The 17,065-nt window shown below is 32.6% G+C and overlaps 1 protein-coding gene across 1 annotated transcript; it reads left to right on the top strand.

Moving 5' to 3' along the window:
• Positions 1-708: 708 nt before the first annotated feature.
• On the top strand, positions 709-12,265 carry LOC139511211 (uncharacterized). Its single transcript, XM_071297789.1, has 2 exons — positions 709-938; positions 11,512-12,265. Exons 1-2 carry the CDS (start codon positions 812-814, stop codon positions 11,946-11,948), a joined length of 564 nt encoding a protein of 187 aa, XP_071153890.1. The 5' UTR covers positions 709-811; the 3' UTR covers positions 11,949-12,265.
• The last annotated feature ends 4,800 nt before the right edge of the window (positions 12,266-17,065 follow it).

Genomic DNA, 17,065 nt, shown 5'->3' with positions numbered 1-17,065 from the left:
TCAAATATATTTTATTGCTAATCAAAGCGCCCACAAGGAGCAGAACAATCAACATTAATTACATACAAATGATTACAAGTGATTCAATATGATTAAGACACAATGTTATAAAAGAAAAATAAACCAAAAAAAATATCTATCAACACAAATACAAGAATACAACAAGCACAGTGTTTAACAATATAAGGGGGGGGGGGGGGGGGGGGGGTCACTGGGCATTTCTATATCTTTATATTATTTAAGGATTGTTACAAGTCAGCGCTTTAACGACTCGGCTAGAGTAGCACTTCGCTAGCTGAACAACTTATCGCTGACTTAGGTGTTATGTCTTTATCTTCTACAAAAACCAAACATAAATGAAATAAAGAACATCCCAATATCATCCCAATATCTACACGTATAGCCTTTGCCGATTTACGGTAATAGATGTTTCAAGAGGATAGACAGAACTTAATGTTTAAAGTATAAATAACATTAAAAATATTCATGTATTATTTGGAACAGAATATCATAAGATCTCCTAAGGTATTGCGTATTCGATTTAAGCAGTATTTAGCAATATTAGTGGGTCCATTTTCTTTATTGGGTTGCTGTTTTGACATTTACCCAACATATCATTTTATAAACTACATGTCATAAAAAGTTGCTTCATATGCATTACCCAAGTTCAATTAAATGAATGATCGAATTAGGGTGATATCACACGTGACATTTAGGTTGCAGGTGCTCCAATTATCCGCTGTTATCAATTGGTTTATCTTAGGTGACAAATTATCTACTTTTCGGACATTATACTTATGTAGTAACAAATATGGTGTTCTATAGGAATGTTTGGATAACGTTATTGTTTAGTTTAGCCTTTGTTTATGGGGATCCTGTAAGAACCGGAACTGGTGGACGTGTGGAAACTATCGGACGGGACCTGTTCAACTCCTTTGGTGAGTTATATTTGACCGATAAAAAACTAGAACGCACTAATGACCTTTTAAATATTAATCTCTTTAACCTATAACTTGCCATCAGACCTATTTAACAAAAACACAAATATTTGCATTGATATGTCGAAGTTATTATATATTCAAATCTTGGGACATCATACGAGGCAAATATTGCGACTATTTTCGATTTTTTATGGTAGAGTCAAAGACAACCTGGTGACGAACTTCGGACTATACCAATAAAGAATTTTAAAGATGCAAACTTTAAGAGGTCTTTTATAATCCGAATCAGTGATGTAAATGTCATCGTCATTGCGTTGTATATTAAAACGATATCTAATCAATATTTCTAAAAATAGCAACAACAAATGAAATATTTGACACGACATTTTGTTATGATTGATAAAAAAATATAACATACAAAAGGAGATATCCATATTATACATAAATAAGAAAGTCCACATTGATATATAAGTGAGAGGTTTAGCTACCTATAAAACCAGTTTTAATCCACGATTTCCTAATTAATAAGCAGTTACTGGTCCACTACGGAGACTCCCGTCGTGTTGCTAACGGTAGCTTGCTTGCAAGCAGAAACATTCATCTATGAAATCGTATAGGCTTGCAATTGCGTTGTAATATCGCACTCATTGGAAGATACTATTTCTGTAAACTGGTGTTGAGATCATATGTTATATTGTATCAAGAGGTGGGTTTTACAATAACTTTGAAGCTCAGATTTTTGTTTTGTCTGTACATGTGTAGGAACTCCAATTTTATCAATACAACACGTATGTAAAGAAGTTAAGTTCTGCTTGAAAAGGGTACTATCTACTTTTCTAAATGTATTTGTATCATCCATTCTCAATTTTATATCGTGCAAAATTTAGTAGTAAAGTATTCGGACTCAAACCAAACAATTACTAACGACACTGATCTGCATGTATAATGAATGGTATAGAGGTAAATGTTAACTTCTAAATATTACATACATGTACATCATCAAACTGAACGATAACCTTTTACATAATAGTTACTATTATATATCTTAAAGTCAGAGGAAATTAGGTTCATTGAATTTTAATGTTATCTAAACTATTAAACAGACGAATGTACATGTTGTGAACAAATTGTAATGTAATTAAAATGTGTACTGTACAGATTTTTGTACAAGTTATCAGGGTTTTGTGAACAGCTTTATACAAATAGATGACGCAAGCACACAGTCTTTTGGTTCGAACATTTCTTTCATATTTCCTAAACTACATGATACAGTCTAATACTTTTAGATATTTGGATGATATTTTGGCTCTCAATAATGACGACTTCAGTATGTATATTAAAGAAATTTATCCTGCTGAACTTACTTTAAATAAAGCTAATACTAACAATGACCACTGTCCTTTCCTCGATCTTGATATCTATATCACTAACGGAAAGCTGAATACTAAAATTAAGAAATAATTCCTTCATGTCATGCTCTATGCTCATTTTAACATGGATAGGCATTATATTTGTCGATATTTTACACTGAGCGTTAGCGAGGTGTAAAATGTTGTCAAATATAATGCCTATCCATGTTAAAATGAGCATAGAGCATGACATGAAGGAATTATTTCGATTCTAATAGGACAAATACAGTATTTTTATAGGTCGAAGCGTAAGAAAATACCGTAAAAATGTTCAGCTGTTCCCGTTTCCTCCCCGAGGAGTCTGTACATTACATTTCATGTTTGATAAGATTAAAAAATACGAGTAGGGTAAATATATGTTGTTCGATATAACATATATTATAAAAGTTTATGTAAGCTACTTGAATGTGTATATTGTATAGGATAACGATGGAAATCACTTTAATATAAACAGTAAATTTGTGCGCATGTGTCAAACATATTTTGTGCTCATTAGAACACGGCTTTGTTTACAAAGCGTAATAAGGACGTCATATTAGAATTTATGATAAAAAAGATGATTTTTCATTTCCTATCGTTAATTATCCATTTTTAGATGGTGACGTTCCCTTGTCACCATCTTACGGTGTTTATATATCTCAACTTGTACGATTCGCTCGTGTATGTAACCATGTTTTAGATTTTAACGAGAGAAATTTATGTATTACTGAAAAATTATTACACCAGGGTTTTCGATATCACAAACTAGTCAAAACATTTACTAAATTTTATCATCGGTATAAGGACATCATTCGTAAATATAGCTCAACATGCAGACTTTTTATACGTTCAGGTATTTCACATCCAATTTTTTATGAAAATATTCTTTATAAAGCACAAAGGTGTCAGTATTCACCTCAAAAACTAACAAAACCTATAAATAGACTTATTAAGAAGGGATATAGTTACGATACTGTTGTCAGGTCACTAAAGATTGCATATTTTGGCGTTAATATTGATTCACTTATAGGGTCTTTGCATCGGAACTAAACACATTTATTAAAAAACCAGTTGTTGGCATGACACGGGTTATGTTCTTCTCATATATGTTATGATGGTATGATACTAAACCCCTAACGGGAAGGATTGTGCCTGATGTTCATATGATGAAATCATAATCTTTTAGTCAGTTTAATTGAAGTCTGGAGCTTGCATGTCAGTTAACTGCTAGTAGTCTGTTGTTATTTATGTATTATTGTCATTTTGTTTATTTTCTTTGGTTACATCTTCTGACATCAGACTCGGACATCTCTTGGACTGAATTTTAATGTGCGTATTGTTATGCGTTTACTTTTCTACATTGGCTAGAGGTATAGGGGGAGGGTTGAGATCTCACAAACATGTTTAACCCCGCCGCATTTTTGCGCCTGTCCCAAGTCAGGAGCCTCTGACCTTTGTTAGTCTTGTATTATTTTAATTTTAGTTTCTTGTGTACAATTTGGAAATTAGTATGGCGTTCATTATCACTGAATAGTATATATTTGTTTAGGGGCCAGCTGAAGAACGCCTCCGGGTGCGGGAATTTCTCGCTACATTGAAGACCTGTTGGTGACCTTCTGCTGTTGTTTTTTCTATGGTCGGGTTGTTGTCTCTTTGGCACATTCCCCATTTCCATTCTCAATTTTAATAAATAACATTGATACACAAAGCATTATAAGAACACAAAGAGACTTTTACTGAAAATGATTTTCATATAAAGAGAAAAATAAAATTTAATTTAAACTATTCAGGTACATTTTAAAAGATAAACGTTCACCACTTCTTGCAAAAAAGTGTGTCAAAAAACTTATAGCTTGTACAAAATCCCTGTACAAATTATAATGTGTACAAACGTACATCTTTGGCCGGTTTCACGAAGCTATCCTAAGAAAATTTTATAAAAAAAGAGGTAATTTATATAATAATTATCTATTATAAATAATTCACAAATATATTTATATGAAATGTTTATTACAAAATTGATAAAAAAAAAAAGAATAAAATTATGACATTTGTTTTTTGTAAAAGTGAGTTGGATTCATTTTCCACTGTATCGGTTATAAAAGGTAAAAGGATAAACTCGTGCATTCTTTATATCAATATAATTACATTAGATGTAAGTTTCATTATAATACGTTATTCTGATTGGCTAACATGTTATTCCGTAAACAATTGCATCAGACAATAACATTTATTATGCATGATAACACGAGGTCCCACAAAAAAGTGCACAGGTGAATTAAATAAACTTGACTGGATAAAAATCGTGTTTTCATGATTTTAGCTAAAAAAAAAGTAATCATAAGTATTGAATACTTCTTTTTGAAACTTTATAGGGTTGTAAAAGCGTTGACCGTGCGTACATTTTTAGAATGAAGCGCTTCCGCGCTTCATACAAAATGTACTTCGGTCAACGCTTTTACCACCCAATAAATTTACAAAAAGAAGCATTCAATTCTTAAATATAGTATTTTCATTGTTGACAAATCATGATAATCCGTCAATCTATAAAGTTAAATTTATACACAGGAAAAGGAGAATAGATAATTATATAATATCAAGATTAATTGCAAAATTAATATAAAAAATTAGTGTAGTTTATATAAATAAACTTTTGATTATCCTAAGACCATCATAAGACACCTCTCGTGTAGTCCTAACTTTATGACCAACTTTAAGAGATGTCCTAATTTAGGACCACGTTGTGAAATCCACTTAGGACTAAGATATGTCATAAGACCATCATAAAACATGTCTTAGTCCTAAGACAGCTTCGTGAAACTGGACCAAGGGACACAACATATATATAAATACTAGACTAAGCTCTGTATGGACGTTTTTTTTTACTACAATTTTATGACGAATTATCAACAAATGATATTTCATTCAGTGATTGCTGATACCAGCTAATTAGCTTTCGAGTCAGTCAGGATTCTACTTCGTCAAAATTATCTCCCCATTACGCCAGTTTATTTTCACAATCGTAGAAATGGAAGCCATTGTAGGGATGATGCGCTATCAATTTTTCTCATGGAAACCGATAAATTTATCCACTTTGCACCATTACGACCCTTATATGTCAGTTGTATTTTAAAAGACAAATGTATCAACTAGCTAATGAGCATCAGGTAATGATCTTGTCTGCATTGATTCAACTTAAAACTATTGTCTGATCGGTTGTCAGGTGGATTTTTCGAAAATTCATAAACATTTAAAAAAAATTCTAATTAAAAATTTCGTGGAAGGGCAGACTAGATTTTTTTAGTGTATAAAGACCAGAAACCCTAGTTTTCACACACCAAAAATTATATTTTTTCAAAGATATGCATTTTCATCATCCAACTTGAAAGACTGTCGTCAAGTACTTTCACTAAAAAAAATGGCTATTCGAACACACCTTCTCTGTTTTTGTGATTCATTAGATATGTATTTCACTTGACCCAAATATTTCATCTTTTAGTACTGTTATTTTTTTGTGTTAAAAAGTCAATCTGTAGCTTTGATATAAAAAAATAATAGAATCTGAAGCGAGACGATGTATGAAATAATCTTATTTTGTACGATATCAAGACAAAATATTCAACTCAAACACGCCCTAACATAAAGGTGCACTCGATTTTCTCTTTTCGATACAATTGTTACTTATTTTTTGGAATTTTTTCTTGAGTCATATAATGGAAGGGCAGACACGAACATTTTTGAACTAATAGATTGATATGTTTTCCGGCTGTGGTATTTAAAAAAAAAAATCAGAGGTTATGCATTTTCTTCATCCAACTTGAAAGATACCCATGTCGTCGACTTGAAATCTACTTGTTCTGCTTAACTATGTACTAGATAAATTGAAAACTTATGCAAATGGTGTTTTTAAAATAAAACACCTCGTAATTGAGAAGAAAATTGCAATGTTGTTTGTTTCTATTAACTTTTAAAATTATTGTCACTAAAGTAAACAATACAGTACACATGTATCGCCTTCTCTAACAAAGAGCTTCAATTCTTTTGTTCTATTTCAACCGGGTTTCCGACTGGAGTGTGTTGCCGAAGTTACCGGATCGTGATTCAACACAAAGCACGTGACAGACATGAAAACAAAGATGATTGATGGAGTCATATTTATTTTTCATATTTTCATAGGTTCCCATTTGTAAATCAAACTTTTCCTTATCATGGTTAATTGTATTAAATTTGTTTCATTAAGAATCACTGATTTATTTCTTTTTACCAAGTTTACATACTAGTGAACGTTTCTATACATTCTTTCATCACGGTTTGTGCTGTGCGGTAGCCAAAGTTCTTACAAGTCGTGAAGTCTCGTAGTTAATGTCACTACATACGGGAAAATAACAGCGAATACGTATACGGGAAAACAATAAATTTGAATAAAAGTACACTTTTGAAGATTTTGGTAATATAAAAAGTATTTCCTTTTACAAAAATGTGAAACTTAGCCATTCAAGTATATAAAACATGTTCAAATATTTTTTTTTAATTTGAAGTTTCATATGACTTTAATGGACTTTTTGATAGGTAATTAAGAGTTGTCAGTCAAATACATAAGTTAACAAATCGATTACTGTCCTATATGTATCTGTGTGTAGCCATTGATTGCTGTAACATTAGGAAGATGTCAATAAGAAGACCCTAAGCTAGAATGTTGACCCTTTATAACAATATAATTATGATAAAGATATGATTATGAAGGTGAAGGGAACTTTAACCATTTTTGTTGTTGTTGATACAAAACTTATATTTATACATATTCTAAACTAGATGACGCAGAATATCTAAACTGTATACGTTTTATAATACAAATTTTACAGTTTAATGTTTTAATGGGTGTCAACACCACCCTTGCGAAGGCCTAATATGCAATTTAAAAACAATATATTTGCAATTGAAATTCGTTATTAGAATTTGATTATTATACCATGTATTATATATGGATATTTTTTATTTCTATCGACCGCAACGTTCTTTTGTTGAATGAACTAAGATAAAATGTTACATTCGATCGTACTTTGTTCGCGATTTAACGGTCTTTTCAACAATTTTTATTTTACAGTTTAGCAATAGTGCAATCAAACGTGTCGAAAAAAGTCCTACATATAAGTTCGTTCTTATTGATTGTAAGTAAAGAATAAGTTCGAAGTCATTTCGAAAACCAACAACATATTTATGTACAGCGGTCGACCAAAAAGTCCAATGCTGAATATCTTTATTATATCAGTAATCAGTACCCACGTGTCAGTACCTGTGACTTTCTGTGGAACGGTGTTATTTGGGATTCAAATTTGATTTATATGTATCTAAAATTTGGTGTTCTGTTCTATAGATATCAAAGATTTTTTTGAAACTGATTTTTCCATGGATTGGATATTTTAATAGATTGTGCATTTTGTTTGTTATTTCTATCAAATTAAATAATTGTGCGAAAGCAAGTTTTAAGGCATCAATAATATAATCCTATATTTTATTGGCCTTTCTAGTTTTTCTAGTGCATAAATTGACAGTTATTTCAGAAACGTTAACACGTGGTCGCTTCTGCCATTGGCGGACTCTTGGTCCGTGGTGGTTTCATCAGCCCTGGTTCTATTACTTCTATTTATTTTTATTATATCTATGCTCTTAAAACGTTTTTATTTTAAAACTTTTATATTAGTTTGGCGAATTGATTAAAAGTGGTATTTATAAACGACTCAGCAATCATTTCAGCAAGGTTATTACGCTTGACGACTGACATGATCACTTCACCAGGTTCTACGTGTCAATGATGTATTAGTTGATTCCATTCGAATTTCCGTTCAGCCCCAGTCACACTGTCACGTTTTACTACGTTTTAAAATGCTACGTTTCAACTACGTTTTGAATAAAAATGTCCTATTATTTTGAAAGCTAGGTTTTACTAGGTTTGTTCTACGTTCTTATCATGTTTTGTCATGTATAAGTACGTGTAGACCCGCGTTTGCACCACGCATTGATACGTTTCGATACGTAGTTAGCACGTTTTGTTACGTTCCGCTAAGCTTTGATACGTATTTACTAGGTTTCTACTTCGTTTCAATTTTCGCTACGTTTGTTGATGAATTTTTAAAACATACGGGGCAGGTCCCGTTTTGAACAGAAGATCACTACGTTTCTATACGCCTCGTTACGTATGTTCCCGTTTCGCTACGCTTTCAAAACGTAGTAAAACGTAGCTCTTGAAACGTGACTGTGTGACTGGGGCTTTTTTTATACCGTTAGAATTGTGCAGACTTTTGTAACTTTGAAATCTTTATTTTTCATGTTTTTTTCAGTTTTTATAATGATGTTATTTCACAATGCCGGGAACGATCAATACATTTGAATAGGATATATGGTTGGAACCCCACCTTTTATCCTGGGTCGGGAACCTCCCTTTCAAAAAGGCTTGATCCGCCCCTAATCTCTTTATTTTTATGTTTATAAACTTGGTATTTCAGATAATTGACATACTAACAAACTTTTATAACTTTTTCAGCAATGTATAAATACTGTATATTAGTAAATATTTAGTTTAGAACCCCGGAGTTTTGTCTGTATAATACGAAGACATGTAGTATTCATTAACAATTGATACAGCAGCCTTAGTCACATTTTTAATGAAAATTCGATATATATTCGATGTCAGGATGGCAGTCAGAGCTAAAAGCGATTTTATGACCGTCTGAGTGATATTTTTATTTTCTGGACTATAGTATACAGATTTTGAATGCATATAATTTAAAAGTAATAAAATGTGTAATGTTTCGTTCATACAAAGTAGCTTTCATAATTTTATATGGTTAGAGTGATTTATATAAAATTACGATGTGCCTAATATTGTAGGTCAAACTATGCTGTTTTTTGTTGTTGTAAAAAGACCTTTAATTTACTGTTACATACAAATATATTTTAAACGAGACATTATTTCATATTGATGAATTACATTTTTATAAAACGAATATAATATGATTTCAAATCAAAATGAAGGACATGAAAAACAATTACGATATCTACAGGCATTTCAAAAGAAAATACAAACGATTTATGTTTTTTTTAATTGAATAAGTATCCTTTGATCGATAAGTATCAATTCATAATTTATGTTAAATCATAAACTAAAATGTCTTATTTATACTAATATTATACGCATCTTTAAAAAAAATAAGAATAAAATGATTAAGAAAAGTGCAGTGTAATGTCTCCTAGATTAATAACAATAGATAAAAACATTCAAAGGCTTGGTGGTGTTTTGTAATGGATTTATATGAATATTTTCATTAATCCTTTTTAATCAAGGCGGCCCAATCAAGGTATTCTATGGTGGCTTTTGTTTTAACAGTAATTAGATTTTATTAGGTCTGTGTTGTCTATGTAAGCGGGGGCAAGTTCCAGTTTCTATGTCTTTATTCACGGCTTTTACTCTGAAGGTATTTGGTGGATAATTATGGGGGTTACCATTTTGACAATGTTGTTATGAGTGATAATTGTTGCTGGACATAACAATGTAATGTATTTTCACAAAAACACCCGTCAGCTATTGTAGTCTTGACCATGTACTGGTGACCATTCGGCTCTAATCAAACTTTAACAATCTTGTAAGGTACAAAACTAACGGCAAGCATAATGTTAGCCATACTGTTAAACAAAATATCATCTTTTTACTTTTTAAAAAACAAATGTCTTTCAAGCTGATAAATATCTAAGTAAAAGATAAAAAAAAAAAAAAAAAAACCAAAAAACGTCCAAAAAACACGTTAGATTGTTAATATTTTTATTTTTCTAAATTTGCTTATTCAGCCAATTAACTATTTACATGTGAGGTTACAATTGTAGATTTCAAAATAAGATATCATGATGGATCATTTTCACAGCGTCCACAAACAAAAAATGATCAAATATGAATAGTGTGCCATGAAACTCAATCGATACTTTATCATTTTCCATTGACAATGTATTGTTACCATCAACACCCGATTTTTTGCTTGTTATTTACAAAACTAAAAATCGTAGGTGCTATCGTACCCTTATAAATCTATATCCACGTTTTAACTACTCTATTGTTTAACTGTAGCATGTAATGTTACTATAAACATAGTATAACGATGTCAAATAAACCTCATTAGTCTAGGTATAAATCAAACAAATATCATCGGGAGGGTGGAACAATAGTAAGCATTGAACTTGGTGAGAGCAGGTGTGTTGTTCAGGTAACGACCACCTATATCATCAGCCACACAATTCCAAAATTACGTCAAATAGTAACTATCAAAGACGGGAACATGTATAATGTCAAGATTATTCGCACTGAAAAATTATCATTATCTATTTTAGAATATATTCTTACTTTTTCAAATTTTTATACATATAAAAATATGAAGATTTGGTAGTATTGCTAATTCAACAACTCTCCACCAGAAACAAATATATTTAATAACAACAACTGCGAGATGAACAAATCTCCTCGATTAAGGTTGTACCCAACACCTTAACTAAAATAAATTTTGCTCGTTTAATTTTTATAAAATTTTGACAAAGTATTTACTTTGACCCTTTAACAAAAATTTTAAAAATTCAAAAAATTTGAACCAACTGTTTTATCAGAAAAAAAAAATACACTGGTTATATAGCAGTTTGACAAGCACTTATTTTGATAATCGAGAAGATACATATTCCCTAAACAACACAAGGTAATTAAAGCGTTTACCTGATTTTACAGAGTTATCTCCCTGTAGTGTTAGGTACCACCTTAATCTGATTCTTTCGTATACTTTCCTTACAGATACTTAAGAAATTCATCAAACTTAAGTATTCTGAATAAAGCACACATAAACCATTATCCCTTTATTGGATTGAATTTCAAGGAGAACGACTTGCATGGTAGAATTAAATCGATGTTAAATTTTTCATGATTGCAACTATTCTGAAGCAAAGTTGACCTAAAATGGGTTGGCTATTTGATTGTATGTTTTTAAGTTCATATAGCTCTTCAACTATTTCAGTACTTCTCTGGTCTTTCAAATAATCGAATTTGATGAATCCAGAAAAGTACTAAGGACACATGACATTTATGAAATGTTTATATTTCCTCATTCTGCATAATAGAAGTTTATTATTTCTGTTTTTATTTTTCGTTTCAGATGACGTCACTGACTTTGTTCGAACATGGTTCGCCAGAATCCACTCGCGAGTACACCACATACTCAACGACGGTCATGAAAGAGACAACCATGTAAATGAGAGGAGAATTTTGACGAAAAGGGAAATAAAACCACCTCCAAACTTTGAACTTGTCGAACGGGACTATCTCATGTTTCTGTCTAATCAGTATCTTGATCAGTTGTTTGACTATGCAAAATATATTAACCATAGTAACGAGACAAGGGCTACCTTAGATAGAGTTCTTAGTGAAGAAATAGCAAGGCTTCAGAGAATGACAACTGAAGAACTCAAAGTTTACTGTGCTAAACTACAAGCAGCAATGGCCCACGGAATCAATCTAAACCATGAAATAACGGTCAATGGGCAGACGTACTCGTTAGAGAGTATCGCACAGGTTTGCTGTCCATGGGGATAATCGCGATGGAAATTAAATTCAATAACGCTTATAATATTTTTATTATATTATAGACTTTTTGTTTTTACATGATTATAATATATTGTTTTACATGTAACTTATTCTGCAGGTATTGAGGATACATTAGAAAAGGGAATAAAAAAGGGGCGGTTCTAGAGGCGGTTTAAAGGGACCTGACTGAGCCCTGTTTCTAGTGATTGCAATTTGTGTTTAGTACGTATTTATTTTTTATTGCCGTCCCCTATATTATCGGTGTGCCCTATAATTCCTCCACTTGTGTATTTTATTGCAATTTAATAAAGAAAAAAACAAAATCATCTGAGATTGCTACCTATTTCTCTGTACATTGACACTCTGTGTGTGTGTGTGTGAGTCCGTGCAACTGTAATTGTGTTATTGTGTAAATGAGCACTCCTGCTTTGTGTTTAGTACCAATTTCTCCCGAGTATTGTTCTCTTGACTAAGAATATTGATTCGTTTTACCCTCAATACAATTCTCTTTATTCGAAGCAAATTATAAATTACTAGTTCCTTACATTTTCAAAGGAATAGTTGGCCTAATTTAATTTAGTTTCAAACTGGAAACTCTATACTAAAATGTGTCACAAAAGAGCCGATTTTCCCTTCTCTATTTTTCTTTCTTTTCCTTTTTTGTACGTTGATGTCCATTTGGTCCATTCTTATATGGTGTTAGGCTTTCCTTGCGTAGTGACATTTAGATTCCAATGAACGTATAATTGGATAGTAAGGGAATTCTTAAAAATATCTTAGACCTTTTATCAAAATCTTTCAAATGCCCCCAGATACGACGGGACATCAAATTCCAGTTTTTACGCCGATGTTAATTATTTATAGAGCCCGTCAATTACGATATGATCAACCTTACTTCATTGGACATTTGCATAAACTTATCGTTAAAGATTGAACACTTAACATGTTAATGCCTTATTATAATCTTTGAAAATGGTTCCATAATCGGTACTAATATTGATTTTGTTTTTGATATATTATAACATAACTAAATATGTGTTGCTCTACATTTATTGAATCTTATGATCCTACAGTATGTATATGCTGTGTGCCTATATTTTGGCATTTTACAAGGTCATGCAACCATTGTGTTTATTAAACTGTTACGATATATCTATTGGATGTCTATTGGTTGATACCTTAGAGTGAGAGAAGGATACATTTATAAAAGAGGCACGAAAGATACCAGAGGGACAGTCAAACTCATAATTCGAAAATAAACTGACAACGCCATGGCTAAAATTAAAAAGACAAACAGACAAACAATAGTACACATGACATAACACGAACCTCACTAGGGGTGGTCTCAGGTGTTCCGGAAGGGTAAGCAGTTCCTGCTTCACATGTGGCACCCGTCGTGTTGCTCATTTCATAACAAATTCGGCAAATAGTCTAATTAGGTAGGTCACATTTATGAAAGGGAAGGGGATTGTAGTTACGACGTAAGGAACATATTCGATATCATTTGTGAAACGGTTATTCCATAACGGTCAACCAACTGAATTATAAGTTGGTATCGGCTTTGGACTAGTTTTCAGTAAATATTTGTTTTAACAGATTTTAACTTTTTGTTCTATTGTTCTGTTTCACAGTTGACCCAAGTTAGTTAAGGGTTAATTACGCACAAACGGGTATGGTCCCGCCACTGTCATTATGTGCCTGTCGCTTGTCAGAAGCCTAAAATTAAGTTGTTGCTGTCTTACTAATAAAATTGAGAATGGAAATGGGGAATGTGCCAAAGCGACAACAACCCGACCATAGAGCAGACAACAGCCGAAGGCCACCAATGGATCTACTAGTATTTGCTATGTTGCGTCTTAAATAAGTAGTTTTATTTGTTACACATTTCATCATGGCAAAGCATTTTATCTGACTACGGAATTAAGCGGTATTGATTTACTTCATTGTTGATGGTCTTACAGTAATCCATAGTTTCATATTTTAGTTCACCAAACATTATGTTGGGTGAGGCTCAATTTGTTTTTTAGCTCCAAATAAAATGGGCGTTTTTGCCATCACTTGGCATTCGTCGTCGTCCGTCGTCCGTCCGGTGTAAACTATTTCAAACATCGCCCCCTCTGAAACTACTGAATCAATTCCAACCAAACTTAAGCTGACTGATCCTTAGGGTAAATATAATGAATTTGTGTTTTATGTTTCTGTTTAGAGCAAATCTGGCACATGTTCATCAGGTCAAGCTCTATCTGCTCTAAAATTTTCAGACGAATCTAACAACCCATTGTTGGATTGCTACAACTAAATTGTAAATTTTGTGTTCTATTGTTCTATTGTTTGTCTGTTTATCTATGTCTTTGCCAAGACAGGTACCGCGTGCTTAAGCGGAAACTACAAATACACTTGTTACTTACTATGAAAGCTTGATAACGGGTGCCACATGTGGAGCAGGATCTGCTTACCCTGCCGGGGCACCTGAGATCCGACTTCAAGTTTTTGGTAGGGTTGGTGTTGCTTAGTACTTAGTTTTCACTGTTATGTCTTGTGTACTATTGGTTTTCTGTTTGTCTGTTTCCTTTTTAGCCATGGCGTTGTCAATTTATTTTTATCTATGAGTTTGAAAGTCCCTCTGGAATCTTTCGCCCCTCTTTTCGTCGATTGTAATAGTTATCTATCCAGATCGCTTATAGTCGATCGTAACTGTTACTTTCCCTGAACACTTAGAGTCGATCGTGAGTTTTTCTTATGCGACTAAAGTTATTGCATTAGCACTAGAAACGCCATAACATTTCATTTTAACCTTTTTCTGTGTGTATATTTTTATATAACATGCAAGACGAAATATTTTTCTACAAGATTCCATTTATTTTGATCTTATATAAATATCTTCTCTGGTTAAGAAGTCTTTGTTAATGCCAGGGCAGTGTTTTTTCTGTTGATTTGAAAATTTTGATGGTAGTCGGTATTTATTTTTGATTTAGAGATCAAACAATAAATTATTATTCTTTATAAATGGTTCTAGTTGATACATACGTTGCACCTTTCTCCCTGAAATAACGGATAAAGTGACAAACTGCATAGAATTATCCATCCGTTGCCCTTATACAACTTTCATCACATATTTCTGCACGTAATACATACGCCACAAGCACGTTGAAAACAAGGTCGTTTGATTTAATAAAACGTATGCAGATGTGTTTGAAACAAACACCCAATAATTGAACGTCCAAGATACGACCGGGACGCGTCTCAAATACGTTCAAGAAACTTTTTTCCCTCGTAGCGTGCATTCCATCTACGTTAGACAAACGCCAGGCATACGCCAACATACGTTTCTAGAACGCCCGATAAACGCTTAGGTACTCTTCTCGTACGCCCAATACACGCTTAAAGCTTGTTGGGCACACGTTACAGATATGATTGAAAGGTTGAATGCATCCAAAATTACTAGCGTGTTGGCAGCGTACATGAATTTTTAACACGCCCGGCGTATACAACGTGTCTCAAACTTATCTGTAGTGTTTAGAAACGCGCTTGTAACGTAGGTATAACGTGAGTGTAGCGATTAGGTATACGCTTGAAGAACGCTAGATCTAGATGAAAATTTTATGCTGCATAAAAATGTACTGGAGTAAAAGCCTTCACTAACCGCATACCCTTGTATTTCGACGTACTTAAAACTTATGCAACGCGAGTCTAACGATTGCATAGCGTTCCTCTTGCAAGAACATAACGTATACAGACTCTGTCAATTTTCTCTGTACGTCTGGTACCGATCGGTTCATACGCCAATGTGTGACGCCGGCATTATAATATAGACGAAACGCTCGTCTGGCTTATAAAATTATAAGCCTCGTACCTTTGATAACTGATAAGATCTGCCAGATGGGTAGATTTTTCTTGGTAACCGAAAGTCTAAATTTTTATAATAATTTCTGAGCACGGAGCCAAAAAAAAAAAAAACAACAAAAAAAAAAAAAAAATAAAAAACTCCGCTCTCACTGCATGTTCAAGACTGTCCCTAGCACCGGCTTGAGCGGAATTATATGCAAAAATAATTCGCATAGACTTTGTAAGATAAAAAATCTCCACCTAATTGGACCGGAAAGAAAAAAACAAACAAGAAAGCAGTCAGAATTTAAAACATAATAGTGCCTACGCCTAATGTTAAACCTTAAACTATGTAGCATATATTTGAGTAATTAAGGTATCGGATGAAGAACCGCCGATTCCTGCAGAACACATAATCAACTGACAATTGTGAATGATACAAATGCGTATCAGTTTATTTCCTATTTTGATCAGGAAATTTATGATAAAAAATACAAAATAAGGAAACTTGGTTAGATTAACAACAAGACTATACCCACCGCGGACAAAAGGACAAGTCACAAAACAGACTTCAACTATTAGCAACCTATACCTTTTGAGACGCAATATTGAGTTGTACTGTGTTAGACATTTTGACATTCTACGAGTCTACTAATAGTCAATTCCTGATACATTGAAACACGTTCCTCTGGTTTCTTCTGTCTTACTTTATTAATTTGTAGTCTAACAACTAACAATGGATTTTTTCGTAACTGTTTGATGGACCAGTCGATATTCTTTACACAGCCTCTCTTGCAACTTTTATTTTCACATATAACAAAGGTTTTACAATATAAGGAGTTAAAATACATTGTGTTTTTCTATACATGTATTTCTTGTTTTGTTGTCTGATATGATCTGATTCAACCTTTTCAAGCTGCTGGCTTAAAAACGAGAGAGAAAAATGTTCTAGAGATGGGAATAAGTTCAATGTTCTTGGCAAAAGTATAATGACGTCTACGTGCAGAAGTATCGTTTTTATTTCTATATTGAAATTCTTGATAAGACAAATGGTTTTTTAAACGTATTGTAAGCAAAAAGTGGAAATGAATTATCGTACAGTACCGCCTTTTAAAACAATAAAAAACAAAATTACTTTTAATTCAGGTTATATATTTACAATTTTACATTATTTTACAATTATTATATTTTTATTTAAACAACATATGTCACCTTTTTACCAATAAATGGTATTTTTGTACGTTTGAAAAGCCTTACGAAACTAGAAAAAACTATTAAAAATCGAACGTATATATCCATAA

Source organism: Mytilus edulis, chromosome 2, assembly GCF_963676685.1.
Source record: "Mytilus edulis chromosome 2, xbMytEdul2.2, whole genome shotgun sequence".
Lineage (NCBI taxonomy): Eukaryota > Metazoa > Mollusca > Bivalvia > Mytilida > Mytilidae > Mytilus > Mytilus edulis.
This window is presented reverse-complemented; position numbering and strand designations above follow the sequence as displayed.

What these genes read in the sequence shown, in the direction of transcription:
- LOC139511211 (XM_071297789.1), top strand. Translation starts at nt 812, where the DNA reads ATGGTGTTCTATAGGAATGTTTGGATAACGTTATTGTTTAGTTTAGCC. An exon ending in GGACCTGTTCAACTCCTTTG is followed by an intron (nt 939 to 11,511) that starts GTGAGTTATATT and finishes TTTTCGTTTCAG; the next exon opens with ATGACGTCACTGACTTTGTT.